The sequence below is a fragment of the Pristiophorus japonicus genome, chromosome 16 (assembly GCF_044704955.1).
Source record: "Pristiophorus japonicus isolate sPriJap1 chromosome 16, sPriJap1.hap1, whole genome shotgun sequence".
NCBI classification, from domain to species: domain Eukaryota; kingdom Metazoa; phylum Chordata; class Chondrichthyes; family Pristiophoridae; genus Pristiophorus; species Pristiophorus japonicus.
In genome coordinates, this window is record NC_091992.1 from 21,663,700 (window position 1) to 21,681,589 (window position 17,890).

The 17,890-nt window shown below is 45.8% G+C and overlaps 1 protein-coding gene across 4 annotated transcripts in view; it reads right to left on the reverse strand.

Moving 5' to 3' along the window:
- The window catches only part of ssh2a (slingshot protein phosphatase 2a), a 166,514-nt gene that overhangs the window by 14,926 nt on the left and 133,698 nt on the right, over positions 1-17,890 (reverse strand). For all 4 annotated transcript variants that reach the window (XR_011587250.1, XM_070857105.1, XM_070857104.1 and 1 more), the window contains 7 exons: positions 13,364-13,429; positions 12,571-12,765; positions 8,263-8,356; positions 7,698-7,826; positions 5,328-5,374; positions 3,381-3,527; positions 493-693 (listed from right to left, as the gene is read on the reverse strand). Coding sequence is in view for 3 of the 4 variants with exons in the window: in XM_070857105.1 (XP_070713206.1) it covers positions 493-693; positions 3,381-3,527; positions 5,328-5,374; positions 7,698-7,826; positions 8,263-8,356; positions 12,571-12,765; positions 13,364-13,429 (879 nt within the window). In the remaining variant the exon portion in view is untranslated. The remainder of the gene's footprint in view (positions 1-492; positions 694-3,380; positions 3,528-5,327; positions 5,375-7,697; positions 7,827-8,262; positions 8,357-12,570; positions 12,766-13,363; positions 13,430-17,890) is intronic.

A 17,890-nucleotide genomic window follows, 5' to 3' on the forward strand; every position in this document is an offset into this window, starting at 1 on the left:
CCACAAAAAAAAAAGCAAAAATACAAGAGCACATTGAGTACTGCAGGGCACAATGACAATGGAGGCTGGAGTTCATGGAACTTGCCCCCATTTGTGGTTTGCTCTGAAGGAATTTATAGAATGGGAGACCCCGATTCAAATCACAATTCGGTTTAACATTTCCACTCACAGACAGCGGGTTTGTCTGGTTGAGGACCGTGCAGACACAAGGTGCCCAGCTGACTGGGAGAGAGGGAAAATTGGCAGTGGCTCTACCTTGGGTTGCACTGCAGCACCTGGCTCTAGAGCACCATCAGTGGAAGTCGTGGAGATGTACATGGCTGCCCTGCCTGCCGTTCTATCAGACCCAATCCAGTGTGTGTGTGTGCCGGGAGGTAAATAGAGGAGAGAAAATGTGAATCAAGAAAGTAATGAAAAACAAGACATAGCACACATCTGATATTATAAATTAAAAGGTAACTGAAAAGGCATTATCTAAAATGATGCACCCACCTAGCTAGCAAGATACCCTGGTACTCTTCCAGTTGTCTCATGAAGCTGATATTAGGTTTTGTAACTGTCCGTTTCTCCTTCACATAACTGTAAGCTTTATCCAAATTCCAGCCATATTCTTTCATTGCATATGCAATTACTGTGGACGCAGACCTGCTGATGCCCATCTTACAGTGAACAAGACACTTGGAACCATTTTTTCTGAAGGAAAAAGAAACATACGTTTAGAATCAAACAATTCCAGAGCTGCAGTGGTAGTTTGAGAGACTGATGCTTAGGAAGATATTTATAGTAAACGTTCAACACTTAATTTTTCAATCTGAACGAGAGCAACTCAGATAATTTTATGATTGCTCACAACTTAGTACAAAAAAAGAAACCACCATAATTGATGAAAAATCACTTGAAGCCACATTGTGCAACAATGGGTGGTTGTTGTTTCTATATCAAGCCACACCAGTCCTAGTGTATTGCCTACACTTCAAAGCCACTTAGCATCCAACCTCATGATTAGGTTTACAGCAATAAAGCCAATCAATAAACTCAAACATGTCCTATACCCTCACTGTTGCACAATTAAAACTGGTTCAAATAGACAGGCACTTTTTTAATTTGGTATGTTACCTTTCTTTGTATAATTGACTCTATAGTCATTCATATTTGAAACTTATTTTGAAATATCTTGCAAGTTGGGAATAGAAGTTATATTTTTATTTTGAACAGACTTCCAGATAACTATAAGCAAGTTTGATAAAGGTGCACTGTCATTCAGTCACAATTTGCTCCCGACAGTTATAATTAGTATAACTAGTCTGGCTAAATGAAAACCTGATTTATTATACATAAAATAATTGCAGTGCCTTAGGGATTTGAGTCTGTTATATGAAACTGATTTGCATACATCTTTAAAATTCTAATTTATCTCTAAAAATTGGATTTCAGAATACAAGTTACACTCATCTAGACTTGAAAAATATTTTGAAATGACTTGCTGCTAACACTGGAAAGTAAATGAAGATTTTTCAAGTTTAGTTCCTTTTCCAAATAATAAGATTGCATCTCTGAATGCATCCCCAGTTCTTGTTCCTACTGAGAAACACCCTCAATGGATTTTAAGACACAAGTTTTATGCCAAATGGCATGGGTTCTAATGTTTCAAACCAGGAAGGATTTTAAGGAATAAAATATTGTTTTAAGACAACACATAATATTAGGTTAGAAAATAAGAGTTTGAGCGTTGTGAAGACTTTTAATTTTTGCTAATATCGCACTTTCCTATGCTGCTGGTATAACATTTGAGATATACATGTACACCAGCTATATGGATTCATTTAGTTATTCATTGCTAGAAGATTGTAATCGATCATCTATATAGAGGATTTTGTTTCCAGATTAGGCACTACTTCATGTTTGTGTTCATGGCAGAGCATCAAATAAACATAATTTTCCTGCATTATTATGTTTTTCACTAGGTGTAGCATACTGAGGTTCCATTAGATTCTACACTTTCTAGAACAACTTTGTAATTTAACAGATCGTGAGAAATGAAAGGATCTAAATTCTACATCAAGCCTCACCACTTCTTGTGTATTGCTTATACTTCAAAGCCACTCAGCATCCAACTTTATGATTATGTTTACAGCAACTATGTTTGCGGCATCTTTGTGAACGCAAATACGCAAAAGCATAGAAGAATAGGCAGAAAGTGCCGCGGATAACTTGAAACACGAGTTAAGAGTGACTTAATTTTCTGAATGCAATAATAAAACATTTTTTGTCCTATAAATGTATTCACCAAGTCATCAGGACCGTATTTATTATTCAGTTATTCTATCGCTTTAAAGTGATCACTTATTCAGAATCAAGGATCAGTAACAACCATCAGAACTTTAAATACCATAAGATGCTGCACATTACATCCCAGGATTACTATTAAGTGGTACATCACTTGAAGGGCTGTGTGTTTATAGGATTAAATTCAGCACAAGACTCAACTAACTGTTGATATGATGCCTTCAGAACAAAATGCAGTAGCAACATGTTTCGAGTCTGGGAACTCTTAAAAATACACTTTAGCATTATTGTGGCAAGAGTTATTGTAAGGATTAGAGATATCTGTAATTTTAATCTCGAGTCCAAATTTAAACAAAAATAGCGAAACATTTTGGAATCCCTATTTCAAAACTGCAACAATAAATATTTACTCTTGAAAGTCGATGCCCGAACTTTGCACCTATTTTATTTCCAAACTTACATCAACTTATGGCAACTATAATCAGAATACCAACCAATCGCATTTGCAGTATGAAGTGCTTCCTCAATTTATTTGGGCTATCACATCTTCCAGCACTGACTCGATGGGCTGAATGGCCACCTTATATGCTGTACTATTCTAGGATTCTGCACTACCAATATTTTAATTAGAAAACTAACTTTCGTGTTAACACAAAAAGTGTGTGTTATTTTGATAGGGCTAGTTTAAAATAGATTATAGTTAGTAACCACCCAATATCTCAAAATATATTTTCAAGCTGATATGAAACAAAATTAAATCGAAACCAGACTGACTGACCATCTAATAAGCATTTTGATGTTGTGTAATAAAATAAAATATATGTAATGTGATACAGGATACAAGATTAATAAATTACAGCTACATTTATTGCAATTACGTGGGGAGCAAGAGACAGAAATTAGAACTAGAAAAGTTGCGTACGATCCCAACCATTCTGAAAACTAGAGTCTGATTGGAAGGAGTAAGGCATAAAGATAGGCCATCATTTTCCATCAGACAATGCATATCTACGGTACAGATTTTAAAATTTAAAACAAATACTATATTGATAAGAAACACCCAACACCAGAGACATGTCCATTTAATTACGTACTTTGCTTTCGAGATGAATTTGTACGTATCATTCCAATACGCAAGCAGATCTGTAGCCTCCTCATCATATACCCTGATATTATGATACTCAAATATTCCTGGGAAGAAGTTATCAATTTCACGGGTGATGTTTAAGATGTACCGGATCCTAAACAGAAACATGAAGAAATGATTACCATGTTAGGATTGGTCATTGACATACAGAAAGTCTTTAAATTAAATGCAACTTCCACTGCCAGGTACACAGTTTGAAATTTAAAACATTTTTTTTAAAAAAGTGTGACTGTGAAGTTACTTATATTTTTCACATGTTTTGCATCTTGTAAAAGAGCTTTCTTTTAGATGGTTATAGTACAACGCAGTGCCAAAACAAACATGATTGGCCTGCAGGGGGCGATAGAGCCAGTGTGATAATCTACAGGATGAATTAATTTGAAGGTTATTGACTTAAAAAAAAGTTTGCCAAAGAAAACTGGATGCAACCAAACTTCCAGTGATAAACTTTATAGGGATTTGTAGTCAACAAATGTGTGCTTAGTTATATATAGCACATAATTAAACTTGCACCAGAAAGGATGATGATTAACTGATCAATGGTGGCAAAATGTATTTCAACATTGACACTTGAGAACCCCGTTAAAATGGAAAATGCAGAGAATGCACAGACTAGTAGCATTGAGTTTCCAACACACCATCAATCTGAGTGGCTGTATACGAGTGCGCGTGCACCCATGCTTTCCACACATGGCTGCGTTTCTGGCCCCATCAAAGACAATGGCATCAGATGAAGCGTCAAGTGAGAACAATGCGTTTCCTCACAGAGAGGACAAAAAAAAGCAAATGAACAGAAGTTGTTCTTGCATACATCCCGGTAATCAGTTTAATGGAAACATTCTCAGCAATCTCTTGCCCTCCCGTTCAACATTGATAATAGAGCTAATTATATTCCTTCTAATTTTTACACAATAACAGTTTCAACATGATAATTTTTCACTACAGATCCCAATCATTAAATGCTTTTTAACAAGTATAGTAATCTGGGTAAAAAAAACTACCAATAAATGTCCCAAACGCTAAAATACACAGGGAAACATGAATTATCAACATGATAGCTCTCTTTAAAAAAAATTAAAAAAAACAGGTTGTCAGTGATTAAATAGAAAAGAAATGGCTGCAAACATGTTTAAAATATCCTGCTCACAGCTCTTAAAGTCAATATGCTGCCCTGAGAGGAGGTAGATCCTATGTGTAACAAAAAGAACCGAGTTGTTGCGGGGAGAATTGGGAAAGAAGGAACATTTCCAATAGAAAAGACTCCCCATTAAACAACATAAAATAAAAGCTGGTAAGCAGCATTTCTATTTTTAATCTTTTCTCTCTCCTCAGAAACCTCCCATTTCAGATCTCTGCTCAGAGCCATAGCTCTGTCAGCACGATCCTGGCGGTAAAGAGCTTCAAACTATCTTGTAAATCAGACCCCACTCAAGTTCTAGATGTTGACTTGGAGGCATTTGAGCTGGGAAATTTTGGACAAGCCTGCAAGCGTAGCGGGGTAAGGGAAAGGAAGTCAAAAAATACAAGTGCCTCAAACTGATTTCCCCTCAGAATACCTATTCCTGGATATATTTGTTTTATTTTCTCAAATATTTGGTAAGTAAATTCTGAAATGTTCATGTTTACTAACCAACAATTATACTGGGGGGAAAAAAAGTCTGTATAAAAGTCAAGAATTTTTTTTGTGTCAAATCAACATTTGACAATTTGGGCTGGCCTTATAAAAACTTGAAAAACACATTTTTAAATGATCATATACAAGCGAAGATTACAACTGAGGGGCATGCAGTGCTTTAACAGACTAAACCTTTTGCCCTTCATGCAGTGCTGGTCGACAGTTAAGGTTGGCCAAACCAACAAACTTATGAGCATGTTTTATCACAGAGGCCCTTACCCTCGGTTCTGTAAATCTTCTAAATTGGATGCATTCCACTCCGAGCCCTGAAAACAGAGACAAGCTGGCTGAGATGCAGGTCTAACAGGATAATCCAAACAGATTGCACTGATATTCAGCACAGAAAGAAAGTAGCTCAGGTTTGGATGCAAGCAAGTTCCACCTCCCCTCCCCCCCGCTGCAGTAATGCACTTACAATGATTTGAGCAAATGAGACGTTAAGCAAAATTGTACCCAGTCAAATTCTTGAATAATTCAATTAGCATATTAAAAGTTCTGTAGACTTTAAAAAAAACATAATTCATTCAATGACCATGGCTAATATTACAGGGTAGTACTGGCATGAAGATGATACTAAGCAGGATAATGCAAGAGTTTTAACGACTAATAGGAGTCTTGTATTTTCCTTAACTGTCATAGCCTTGCAAAGTAGGCCCCAAGGAGGAAAGAGATGTAGATAGGCGGAGAGGTTTAGGCAGGGATTTCCAGAGCTTGAGGCATACTTGCAAAGCATGACGCACAAGAAAATCTGGCTCTCAATCTGGCGCTACCCTGGAGATAAATGTGGCTCTTGATGGGAAGTTGAAGAATGCAGGAGTCTGCTTCTCATTCACTCACCATCCCAGTGGAAAGAATACAAGTGCCGGTGACTCACCATGGAGTGGGTCAAGGGGAAGGAAGAGAGGTGAAGGAAAACAATAAAACATCCAACCCTGGGCAAGCAGAAAAAGGCACACTAGTTCCAGGTTATTTTCTGAATGAACTGACAACCATGAGCTGTGAAAAGGTCACATATTAAAATAGATTTACTGAGATATTCTTTGAAGTAATGCTTATGCCTTGCCGGAAAATACATTTTCTTTGACTTTAAGGCCAGCAGACTATTGTCTATCCTTATAAAAGAGGCTGCAATTCAACATCAGCAGGCAGCAGCTGTCTTCATGTAGTGAAACTTTAATACACCAAACCTAGTCATGACAGTTTTGAAAATAAATTACTCCAGATAAAGATAAATCGCAGCAGACACAAGTTAAGTCACAAGAAAAATGTATTTACATGAAACTGTTTAACTTACTGCATTCACAGTCAATGCAAAAGACAAATAGCAGTCAGCGGACACACAGGAAAGAAATAACAAGCATTCACACAGCGCTGTATCATCTTATCCTTGGGATATCCCAAAGCACTTCACAGCCAATGTAATACTTTTATTACATACTCTATTAGCACATCTTGGGATTTCTCTGGAATTACTCCACATTGACAGTGTTCTAGATTTGTAATAAAAGCTTAAAATGGCTACATTTGAATCCTATCTGTCCTTAAAGACTCGCCAGCCAAGATGGTAGTACAGTGTGGAAGTATGCCAATATGGTACACCATAAAGTGGCAGAACAACAACAATATCTTGGATTTATATAGCACCTTTAACATAGTAAAACATATCAAGGCATTTCACAGGAGGGTTATCAAACAAAATTGTACACCAAGCCACATCAAGAGATATCAGGGCAGCAAGAGGTAGGTTTAAAAAAGCATCTTAAAGGGAGGAAGGAGGAGGAGACAGAGACAGAGAGAAAAAGAGATTGAGTGAGAGAATTCCAGAACTAAGGGCATAGGGAGCTGAAGGCACAGCTGATAATGGTGGAGCAATTAAAATTGAGGATGCGCACAGATCGACAGAGGGGGGAGACTATGGAGGGATTTGAAAACAAGGTTGAGAATTTTGAAATTGAGGCATTGCCAGACCAGGACGAATGTAGGTCAGCAAGCACAGAGGCGATGGGTGAACAGGACTTGATGTGAACTGGGGCAGCAGAGTTTTGGATAAGGTCAATTTTATGACACCAGACATTCCCTATAGAATCGGCTCCTGGTCTCAGACTACTACAGGGGAAAGGTGCTAAGAGAAGGCAAGACAGCCCTCACCAGAGAAGATTTCTAACTTAGTTTTTCTGGGAATTATAACACTTTGGAAATGTACTTTCATTTAAAAAAAAATATACTTACTACAGGAACTTAAATACTTAGACTGAATAGAGATAATAGCAGTAAAAGAAACTGTGATACATTAACCAACTAGCAGGTTGCAGAGAAATTTCAAACTTTAAAAGTACTCTGGAGAATTTTTCAAAACTTCTAATATTGTGGTAAATAGTAATCACATTTGGGTGAAGGAGGTAGAAAAGACATTGCTGTTTAGAAACCAGCACAAGAGAGGCCGGTTGTGATTTCTTTCCCTTTCACTCTCCTTAATACCCCTCCACCCATCAGATATCATTAATTTATGCTATCACACATATACCCACAAGAAATAGTGATCAGAGGTGTGACAGAGGGCAAAGATCAATTACAGTATAATGATCATACCAGGTAGACATGCTCAAATATCTCGGTTGGGTTGTCCATCTGCCTCAAGATTACAATCATCTCATTATCAATGTATTCTTTAAATTCTCTCAAGTTACAGACCATCTGCATCTCCAATTCTGTGCGAATCTGCAATGAATACAACAATTAACTATTGAGACCCACGCATTTTACACAAGGCCAAAACCAATCAGCAGTTAAATAACGCAAGGTCAGAAAATTCTTTACTTTTAACCAGGCTAATAAATCAGATTTGGTAGCCCAGTAAATCCATTTTTTCAGCCTTAGTCAAGACAATTCAAACTTTAATTTAAAATCTCCAACCACCTTTATTTGGAGTCATATTTCAGAATGAGAGTTACCATATGCAAGCCATATGTTCTGCACTGGATGATGAAATAGAATCCAAACTGTTAAAAGTTGGGCTAGCTAGTTATTACACAGAGACAAGCAAGTGTACACTGTCAGTAAGAATCTTGCACAAGACTTCAAATTGCAAAACACTTGAGTTTTGAGAAGCTATTTTGAATCCGGTCGACTTTTTTTAATAAGGGTATACACCTACCTCTTTTGATGTGACGTTCTCCAAATCCTTCTGCATCATGATCTCCCGAAGTTTTGTCTTGATTAGTCTTTCAGCCAGCACTCGCTCTGTTGGGCTGTGACACAAATACAATAATTATAATTTTGTTGGAAAGCAACAGAGTACAAGTCAGCTTTCAAATTGAAGGTCATATTTCCTGGTTACCTCAAATAACAGTTGCTTTACAATGCCTTTATTTTTTCAAAGATCACATTACCCCCCTATTTACAATTATTCTAATACAGTAACAAATAACAGAAACATGAAAGGGCAAGAAAGATGAATCTTGCTCCAGGGCAGGAGGATATTCGCATATACACATGAACTAATTGTTTTCAGCAGCAAAGTTCAATTGCGAACTGCCTCGCAACTTTCACCAATAATAAAAACTATTCCTTGGAAATTTATTTTTTGAATTCAACTAATCAAAATGCTAAAATATTATATAAAAACAATTGCCCGAGACGGCGTTTCTAGATTACAGAAAATGCATGTTAGCCTTTACTACCGAAGAGATTTCAAGAGCAATCCATCTATAACTTGGGAGACATTTGTTGAAATTTGTAAAACCGAATGGAGTGGATGATATACATCAGATGGGCCTCTACTCATTGGAATTCAGAAGAATGAGAGGTGATCTTATCGAAACGTATAAGATTATCAGGGGGCTTGACAAGGTGGATGCAAAAAGGATGTTTCCACTGGTGGGGGAGACCAGAACCAGAGGGCATGATCTTAGAAGAAGGGGCCGCCCATTTAGAACTGAGATGGAGAAATTTCTTCTCTGAGGGTTGTAAATCTGTGGAATTCGTTGCCTCAGAGAGTTGTGGAAGCTGGGACATTAAATAAATTTAAGACAGAAATAGAGTTTCTTAAACAATAAGGGAATAAGGGGTTATGGGGAGCGGACAGGGAAGTGGAGCAGAGTCCATGATCAGATCAGCCATGATCTTATTAAATGGCGGAGCAGGCTCGAGGAGCCGTATGGCCTACTTCTGCTCCTATTTCTTATGTTCTTATGAATCCCCAACTGTGGTTAAAAATTACTCTTTTGATGGCCTGGTTACTAATTGAATGTCATATTTTAAATATTTATATAGCACATTAAATATTATATATGTAGACGAGCATCCTAAGGCACAAAGGTGCAAGGAAAATAAAGACCCCAAACCATAGGAGGTAATATTAAGAGGTGACCAACAGCTTGGCTACAGAGGGGATTTTAAGGAGGAAATTGAGATAGAAAAGCAAAGGGTTTAGGGAGTTAACTCTAGAGTGAGGGACCAAGGCAACTGAAAGCATGGCTGCCAATGGTGGGGATGGTGTGGGAGGGGATGGGGAATAGCACAAAAAGCCAAGTCAAAGCAACAGGAATTTGGAGGCAGGGTTTTTTTTTAAAAAAAGAGTTGGATTAGATTAGAGAGATAGTGAGGGGTGAGACCAAGGATGGACTGAAACACAACAGTAATTTTAAATTTTAGGTGTTGGGGATGGGGAGCGACAAGGATGATGGGAAAATGGCACCAGGTATAGGATAGGATGTCAGTAACAGGGTTTTGAATGAGCCGAGGATGGAGAATGCAGGCCAGCTCGAAGAACGTTGGAATATTCGAGTCTGGAGGGAAATAGCAGAAAAAAGGCAGACAACATTACAGAAGTCAAAGTAGGTGGTCTTTATTTTATTACACTCCTGTGAAGCGCCTTGGGACGTTTTCCTACGTCATATGAATTATTGTACATTTTTCTGGTCCCTGGACAGAGTAACCACAATGGTTTAGTATTTTAATAAACAAGCTATATCACTATTATTTTTAACAATCACACATGTAGATGAAAGGGGAGGCTTTAACATACCGAGTCTCAAGACCTCTTCTACACACAAGCTATTGGAAAACATTTGAGGACTTGACTGCTTTGATCTGTACCATCTTCCCAGAACGTTGGAAGTACTGCAGCATTCACTGAACACTACAATTTTAATCTGAATCTCTGAGCTTCCCATATTTCCAACCCATCAATATTGCATCTGTTCAGCTTCCATAGAAAGGTTGTACCATCAGCTTCCTAATAAGGTCACAACTGGATGGTGTCTGCAAGTCAGTGGCTATCTGCAGTGCCCAACCCACGGTTAGTAAAAATAGTCTTCCTAATCAACAAAGACTGTCACAGATGGAAGCCTATCTTCCGGTCCAGTTAATATCAGCATGTTCAGATGTGAGACATGAAAGGTTCTGATTGTTATGTCATTTGTAAAAATGTATTTTTGTACAAAAATGTATGCATCTAAAACAAACGGAGAAAAAAACCTCAACCAACAATGTTTTGTCTTCTACTCGGCTATTTTAGGTTTACCAGAATAATTTTAACAGCCAGCCACTCAGTGGAAGAACTTCACCAAGCCGAACAAAAAGAATTAAGACAAAGATGTGTAATGGATATTGGTGGTAATACATGGCTACATTTTATTTCTATTTGATCAGTCACAAGGTGTCAGCAGAAATACAGTTGTAGGACAGGAAAACCTGTTTTATTTGCTTTATAGTGGGAAGCAGTTTTTAATTATATGGCTAATGTGCATTATAGAATTTTTCATCTTTTCAGGGTTTCTCCAGAAGCATTTGAGGTTGGACAGGTGTATGGAATGGGAACGCTCTCAAGAAACCAAAGCAGGTGCAACTTTTGGTTCAAAGCAGCAGGTGACAAATTAAGACTTGTGATATTGCACCCAATGGTAATGGGCAGTGATTACTTCTGTACTTCGGATAAACAGCTTCATTTAGTTATGCATTTAAAAAAAATATGCTGCAAATCAAACATAGTAAATGCTAGGACATCATGTCCATCAGCATCTGAAACAGCCAAGTTAACTGGGTTCAGATGAGGAGACATAACATATGCCTGCATAACAGGCATGGCATTTCAACATAATTCATTACATGTAAGTGTTTGGTGATGTTTCAGACAGACAGGATATAAGGGTATGGAAAAGAAAGACTTTTAAAATCTGTCAATACAGCAACCTTAATTGTATATACCTCCCTGTCCCAAGTACAAATTTAAAATCTATAGGTCATTGTTAAAATGAAAGCAAGGGAAACAAAGTTTTTAAAATCAGATTTGGCAAAATGTATAAATAGCTCATTAAAAATGTGTAATGGTCATGGTCACATAAAACCACAACTGTAATCCCCCAATCAGGCCTAAACCATGATCACTACCAATGAATCCTGCTGATTGTTATAATCATGTCCTGTCTACCTGTTTAACCAGTATGTACATATTGGATACCTTGCCATTACTTTAAACCTTAGGTTGCAGTGCTAATTTTTCCTAAGTTTCCAGAATTTGCCCATCTTTTTTCTTGCATATTTAGAGGTGATGCATAAGAACATAAAAATTAGGAACAGGAGTAGGCCATCTAGCCCCTCGAGCCCGCACCGCCATTCAATAAGATCATGGCTGATCTGGCCGTGGACTCGGCTCCACTTACCCGCCCTCTCCCCGTAACCCTTAATTCCCTTCATTGCAATTTTTGCAAACATAAAAATTTAACGGTTGTGGCTTTAAAAAGACAAATAATATTGATCATGTATGCAAAACATTGTACAAAGTAGTTTACAGTGCTATCCTATTCCATTCTTCCCTGCTATCTCAAATGAAATTGCGTAATGGCTGCAGCCCTTGAGGAAACAAATCTTGTGGTGCATTCCAGTTCTAAAATAAAGTTCACAGGTAACCTCTATGGATTAAAATTGAAGTTTTAAAAGCAAAAATCATTTTTGCAATATGTACAAGGTCTTATCACTGCGAAAGATCACTCCTTTTGACTGCAACACTGCAAGATAGAATTGGTTAGAATTAATTGATTAGAATTTCATCAGATATAATTGTCGAGAGATGAAAATCAAAACTTCTGTCTACATGCTACTGTAGTGATAATATAAGTTATGCTGATTCAAATTCTTTGATAAGGGCTGCAGGGAAAAATTCCCAGTAAGGCTGGAATTGAAATAGTTAAACCCATTTAAAGTTGACAGCACTGAATGAGGCCATTTGACTCATTGTGCCTGCGCTGGTCTTGGCTGGAAAAATTCAAAACTAAACCCATGTTCCACTCTGGGAATGCAGGAACAGGAGTAGGCCAGGTCACTTAGCCCCTCAAGCGTGTGCTGTCAGTCAATTAGATCATGGCTCAATTAGATCAAGTAGATGCTAACCTATCCCCACAGCACTAAAAGGCTTTTATCGGATGCTGGGACCTCAAAGATACAGTAATAGGAATGTACATACACATCAGTAAAGAGGACAGGTGAATCAGAGCGATGTGATTGCACATCCTGCATAGCATTCCACTCATTAACAAAGGACTGGTTGGAATTGATGCGGCTCTCATAATAACTAATCCACGTTAGGTACAGACTCCCGGGGTAGTAGTTGTGCGTCCTGGCAATCTCACAGGCTTTGTGCAAACTCTGCAAAGCTGACCTAAAAAAAAAATAATAATTTGCACAGTTGATGTCACAGATCAAAAGTTTTTCCAGACTATTCTGTGCTTAATAAATGAGGCTTTTTTGACAGCAGGGGTAACAAAAGATTAATTTAGCTGCATAGGTTTACTAATATCTACCAAAGCAAGTGCACTTTTGATTATGTTAGAATGACTACTGCATTTTACATTTGATTATGATGCCAAATGAGAAAAATACATATTAAACATGAAGTTTTTGGCTGCAACATTTAAAAAAAATGCACAGTGGCCAATAGTTCCTTCAAACCAGTCAGAACATAGCTAAAGGCACAAATAACATGAACTTCTGGTCTTCATGTGTACTAGCTTAAAGATTTCCTCACAACCAAACTAACCAAGCTTGCTGGCTTTTGCCACGCTTATCTTCTGCACCATATCTCTTTCTGTAGCCACACAAAATTATGCAACTGTTCTCATCTCATCTCATTTGCATGTTATATGAAAATACAAGGTCATATTTTAACTGAAACAACAATGGAGCTTTAAACTTCATTAACAAACTGGTGCTGGGGAAAACCTGCAGATAAATAGCAAAAATGTTTAGAAAGTTCTTACCACATTGCCTGTACAGACACAGGCTTGAAGATGTGAATTCTGTTCACTGTTGACACACTGAATCCTCTTGGGAGGGAAAGAAAAGCAGAACAAACATTTGAAATCATTAAAGTTATCAGCAAAACTTACAGAAATAAACAGGTATAACTCAAAATGGTATTGTCAGATGGTGCACCCACAATCACTATACAGGAAGGGTCCTGATGTCATCATGAGAAGTCAAGAGGGCTGAACACTTCTACAGGAGGGGGGGGGGGGAAAGAGAGAAAGCGGGGCGGGGGGGGGAGAAAGCGGGGCGGTGGGGGGGGGGAGAAAGCGGGGCGGGGGGGGGGGGGGAAAGAGAGAGAGAGAGAGAGAGAGAGAGAGAGAGAGAGAGAGAGAGAGAGAGAGAGAGAGAGAGAGAAAGCGGGGCGGGGGGGGGGAGGGAGAAGAGAGAAAGCGGGGCGGGGGGGGGGAGGGAGAAGAGAGAAAGCGGGGCGGGGGGGGGGGGGAGGGAGAAGAGAGAAAGCGGGGCGGGGGGGGGGGGGAGGGAGAAGAGAGAAAGCGGGGCGGGGGGAGGGAGAAGAGAGAAAGCGGGGCGGGGGGGGGGAGGGAGAAGAGAGAAAGCGGGGCGGGGGGGGGGGAAGGGAGAAGAGAGAAAGCGGGGCGGGGGGGGGGGGGAGGGAGAAGAGAGAAAGCGGGGCGGGGGGGGGGGGAGGGAGAAGAGAGAAAGCGGGGCGGGGGGAGGGAGAAGAGAGAAAGCGGGGCGGGGGGAGGGAGAAGAGAGAAAGCGGGGCGGGGGGGGGAAGGGAGAAGAGAGAAAGCGGGGCGGGGGGGGGGGGGAGGGAGAAGAGAGAAAGCGGGGCGGGGGGGGGAGGAGGGAGAAGAGAGAAAGCGGGGCGGGGGGGGAGGAGGGAGAAGAGAGAAAGCGGGGCGGGGGGGGAGGAGGGAGAAGAGAGAAAGCGGGGCGGGGCGGGGAGGGAGAAGAGAGAAAGCGGGGCGGGGGGGGGGGGGAGCAGGGAGAAGAGAGAAAGCGGGGCGGGGGGGGGGGGGGGGGGAGAGGAGGGAGAAGAGAGAAAGCGGGGCGGGGGGGGGGGGGGAGGGAGAAGAGAGAAAGCGGGGCGGGGGGGGGGGGAGGGAGAAGAGAGAAAGCGGGGCGGGGGGGGGGAGGAGGGAGAAGAGAGAAAGCGGGGCGGGGGGGGGGGGGAGGGAGAAGAGAGAAAGCGGGGCGGGGGGGGGGGGGGGGAGGGAGAAGAGAGAAAGCGGGGCGGGGGGGGGGGGGGGAGAAGAGAGAAAGCGGGGCGGGGTGGGGGGGGGGGGAGGAGGGAGGAGAGAAAGCGGGGCGGGGTGGGGGGGGGGGGAGGAGGGAGGAGAGAAAGCGGGGCGGGGGGGGGGGGGGGAGGGAGAAGAGAGAAAGCGGGGCGGGGGGGGGAGGGAGAAGAGAGAAAGCGGGGCGGGGTGGGGGGGGGGGAGGAGGGAGAAGAGAGAAAGCGGGGCGGGGGGGGGAGGAGGAGGGAGAAGAGAGAAAGCGGGGCGGGGGGGGGGGGAGGGAGAAGAGAGAAAGCGGGGCGGGGGGGGGGAGGGAGAAGAGAGAAAGCGGGGCGGGGGGGGGGGAGGGAGAAGAGAGAAAGCGGGGCGGGGGGGGGGGAGGGAGAAGAGAGAAAGCGGGGCGGGGGGGGGGGAGGGAGAAGAGAGAAAGCGGGGCGGGGGGGGGGGAGGGAGAAGAGAGAAAGCGGGGCGGGGGGGAGGGAGAAGAGAGAAAGCGGGGCGGGGGGGGGGGGAAGGGAGAAGAGAGAAAGCGGGGCGGGGGGGGGGGGGGGGAAGGGAGAAGAGAGAAAGCGGGGCGGGGGGGGGGGGAAGGGAGAAGAGAGAAAGCGGGGCGGGGGGGGGGGAAGGGAGAAGAGAGAAAGCGGGGCGGGGGGGGGGGGGAAGGGAGAAGAGAGAAAGCGGGGCGGGGGGGGGAGGAGGGAGAAGAGAGAAAGCGGGGCGGGGGGGGAGGAGGGAGAAGAGAGAAAGCGGGGCGGGGGGGGAGGAGGGAGAAGAGAGAAAGCGGGGCGGGGGGGAGGGAGAAGAGAGAAAGCGGGGCGGGGGAGGGAGAAGAGAGAAAGAGGGGCGGGGGGGGGGGGGGGGGGAGGAGGGAGAAGAGAGAAAGCGGGCGGGGGGGGGAGGAGGGAGGAGAGAAAGCGGGGCGGGGGAGGGAGAAGAGAGAAAGAGGGGCGGGGGGGGGGAGGGAGAAGAGAGAAAGCGGGGCGGGGGGGGAAGGGAGAAGAGAGAAAGCGGGGCGGGGGGGGGAGGGAGAAGAGAGAAAGCGGGGCGGGGGGGGGGGGGGAGAGGGAGAAGAGAGAAAGCGGGGCGGGGGGGGGGGGGGGAGGGAGAAGAGAGAAAGCGGGGCGGGGGGGGGGAGGGAGAAGAGAGAAAGCGGGGCGGGGGGGGGGAGGGAGAAGAGAGAAAGCGGGGCGGGGGGGGAGGGAGAAGAGAGAAAGCGGGGCGGGGGGGGGGGGAAGGGAGAAGAGAGAAAGCGGGGCGGGGGGGGGGGGGAAGGGAGAAGAGAGAAAGCGGGGCGGGGGGGGGGGAGGAGGGAGAAGAGAGAAAGCGGGGCGGGGGGGGAGGAGGGAGGAGAGAAAGCGGGGCGGGGGGGGGGGGGGGAGGAGGGAGAAGAGAGCAAGCGGGGCGGGGGGGGGGGGGAGGAGGGAGAAGAGAGAAAGCGGGGCGGGGGGGGGGGGGGGGGGGGAGGAGGGAGAAGAGAGAAAGCGGGGCGGGGGGGGGGGGAGGGAGAAGAGAGAAAGCGGGGCGGGGGGGGGGGGGGGGGAGAAGAGAGAAAGCGGGGCGGGGGGGGGGGGGAGGGAGAAGAGAGAAAGCGGGGCGGGGGGGGGGAGGGAGAAGAGAGAAAGCGGGGCGGGGGAGGGAGAAGAGAGAAAGAGGGGCGGGGGGGGGGGGAGGGAGAAGAGAGAAAGCGGGGCGGGGGGGGGGAGGGAGAAGAGAGAAAGAGGGGCGGGGGGGGGGAGGGAGAAGAGAGAAAGTGGGGGCGGGGGGGGGGGAGGGAGAAGAGAGAAAGCGGGGCGGGGGGGGGGGGGGGAGGGAGAAGAGAGAAAGCGGGGCGGGGGGGGGGGGGGGGGGGAGGGAGAAGAGAGAAAGCGGGGCGGGGGGGGGGGGGGGAGAAGAGAGAAAGCGGGGCGGGGGGGGGGAGGGAGAAGAGAGAAAGCGGGGCGGGGGGGGGGGGGGGGGGAGGGAGAAAGAGAAAGCGGGGCGGGGGGGGGGGGGGAGGGAGAAGAGAGAAAGCGGGGCGGGGGGGGGGGGGGAGGGAGAAGAGAGAAAGCGGGGCGGGGGGGGGGAGGGAGAAGAGAGAAAGCGGGGCGGGGGGGGAGGGAGAAGAGAGAAAGCGGGGCGGGGGGGGGGAGGGAGAAGAGAGAAAGCGGGGCGGGGGGGGGAGGGAGAAGAGAGAAAGCGGGGCGGGGGGGGGAGGGAGAAGAGAGAAAGCGGGGCGGGGGGGGGGAGAGAGATGGGGGGGGGGCGGTGGGAGAGAGATGGGGGGGGGGCGGTGGGAGCGAGATGGGGGGGGCGGTGGGAGCGAGATGGGGGGGGCGGTGGGAGCGAGATGGGGGGGCGGTGGGAGCGAGATGGGGGGGGCGGTGGGAGCGAGATGGGGGGGGCGGTGGGAGAGAGATGGGGGGGGCGGTGGGAGAGAGATGGGGGGGGCGGTGGGAGAGAGATGGGGGGGGCGGTGGGAGAGAGATGGGGGGGGCGGTGGGAGAGAGATGGGGGGGGCGGTGGGAGAGAGATGGGGGGGGCGGTGGGAGAGAGATGGGGGGGGCGGTGGGAGAGAGATGGGGGGGGCGGTGGGAGAGAGATGGGGGGGGCGGTGGGAGAGAGATGGGGGGGGCGGTGGGAGAGAGATGGGGGGGGCGGTGGGAGAGAGATGGGGGGGGCGGTGGGAGAGAGATGGGGGGGGCGGTGGGAGAGAGATGGGGGGGGCGGTGGGAGAGAGATGGGGGGGGCGGTGGGAGAGAGATGGGGGGGGCGGTGGGAGAGAGATGGGGGGGGCGGTGGGAGAGAGATGGGGGGGGCGGTGGGAGAGAGATGGGGGGGGCGGTGGGAGAGAGATGGGGGGGCGGTGGGAGAGAGATGGGGGGGGCGGTGGGAGAGAGATGGGGGGGGGCGGTGGGAGAGAGATGGGGGGGGCGGTGGGAGAGAGATGGGGGGGGCGGTGGGAGAGAGATGGGGGGGGCGGTGGGAGAGAGATGGGGGGGGCGGTGGGAGAGAGATGGGGGGGGCGGTGGGAGAGAGATGGGGGGGGCGGTGGGAGAGAGATGGGGGGGGGCGGTGGGAGAGAGATGGGGGGGGCGGTGGAAGGGAAGCTAAAGAGAGAGAAAAGGGAAAGAGGAGGAAAAAATACCCATAGGGAAAAACCACACACAATTTATATTTACCATGGCTTTTAGGGGATAACTTCCATTTATCGGGAGTACACAAGGTGATGAAATAGCTGATCAAGTGCCATGGTAGTGGAACAAAATGTTTAAACAAAGTAGCTTAATTGTTTATTGTTGA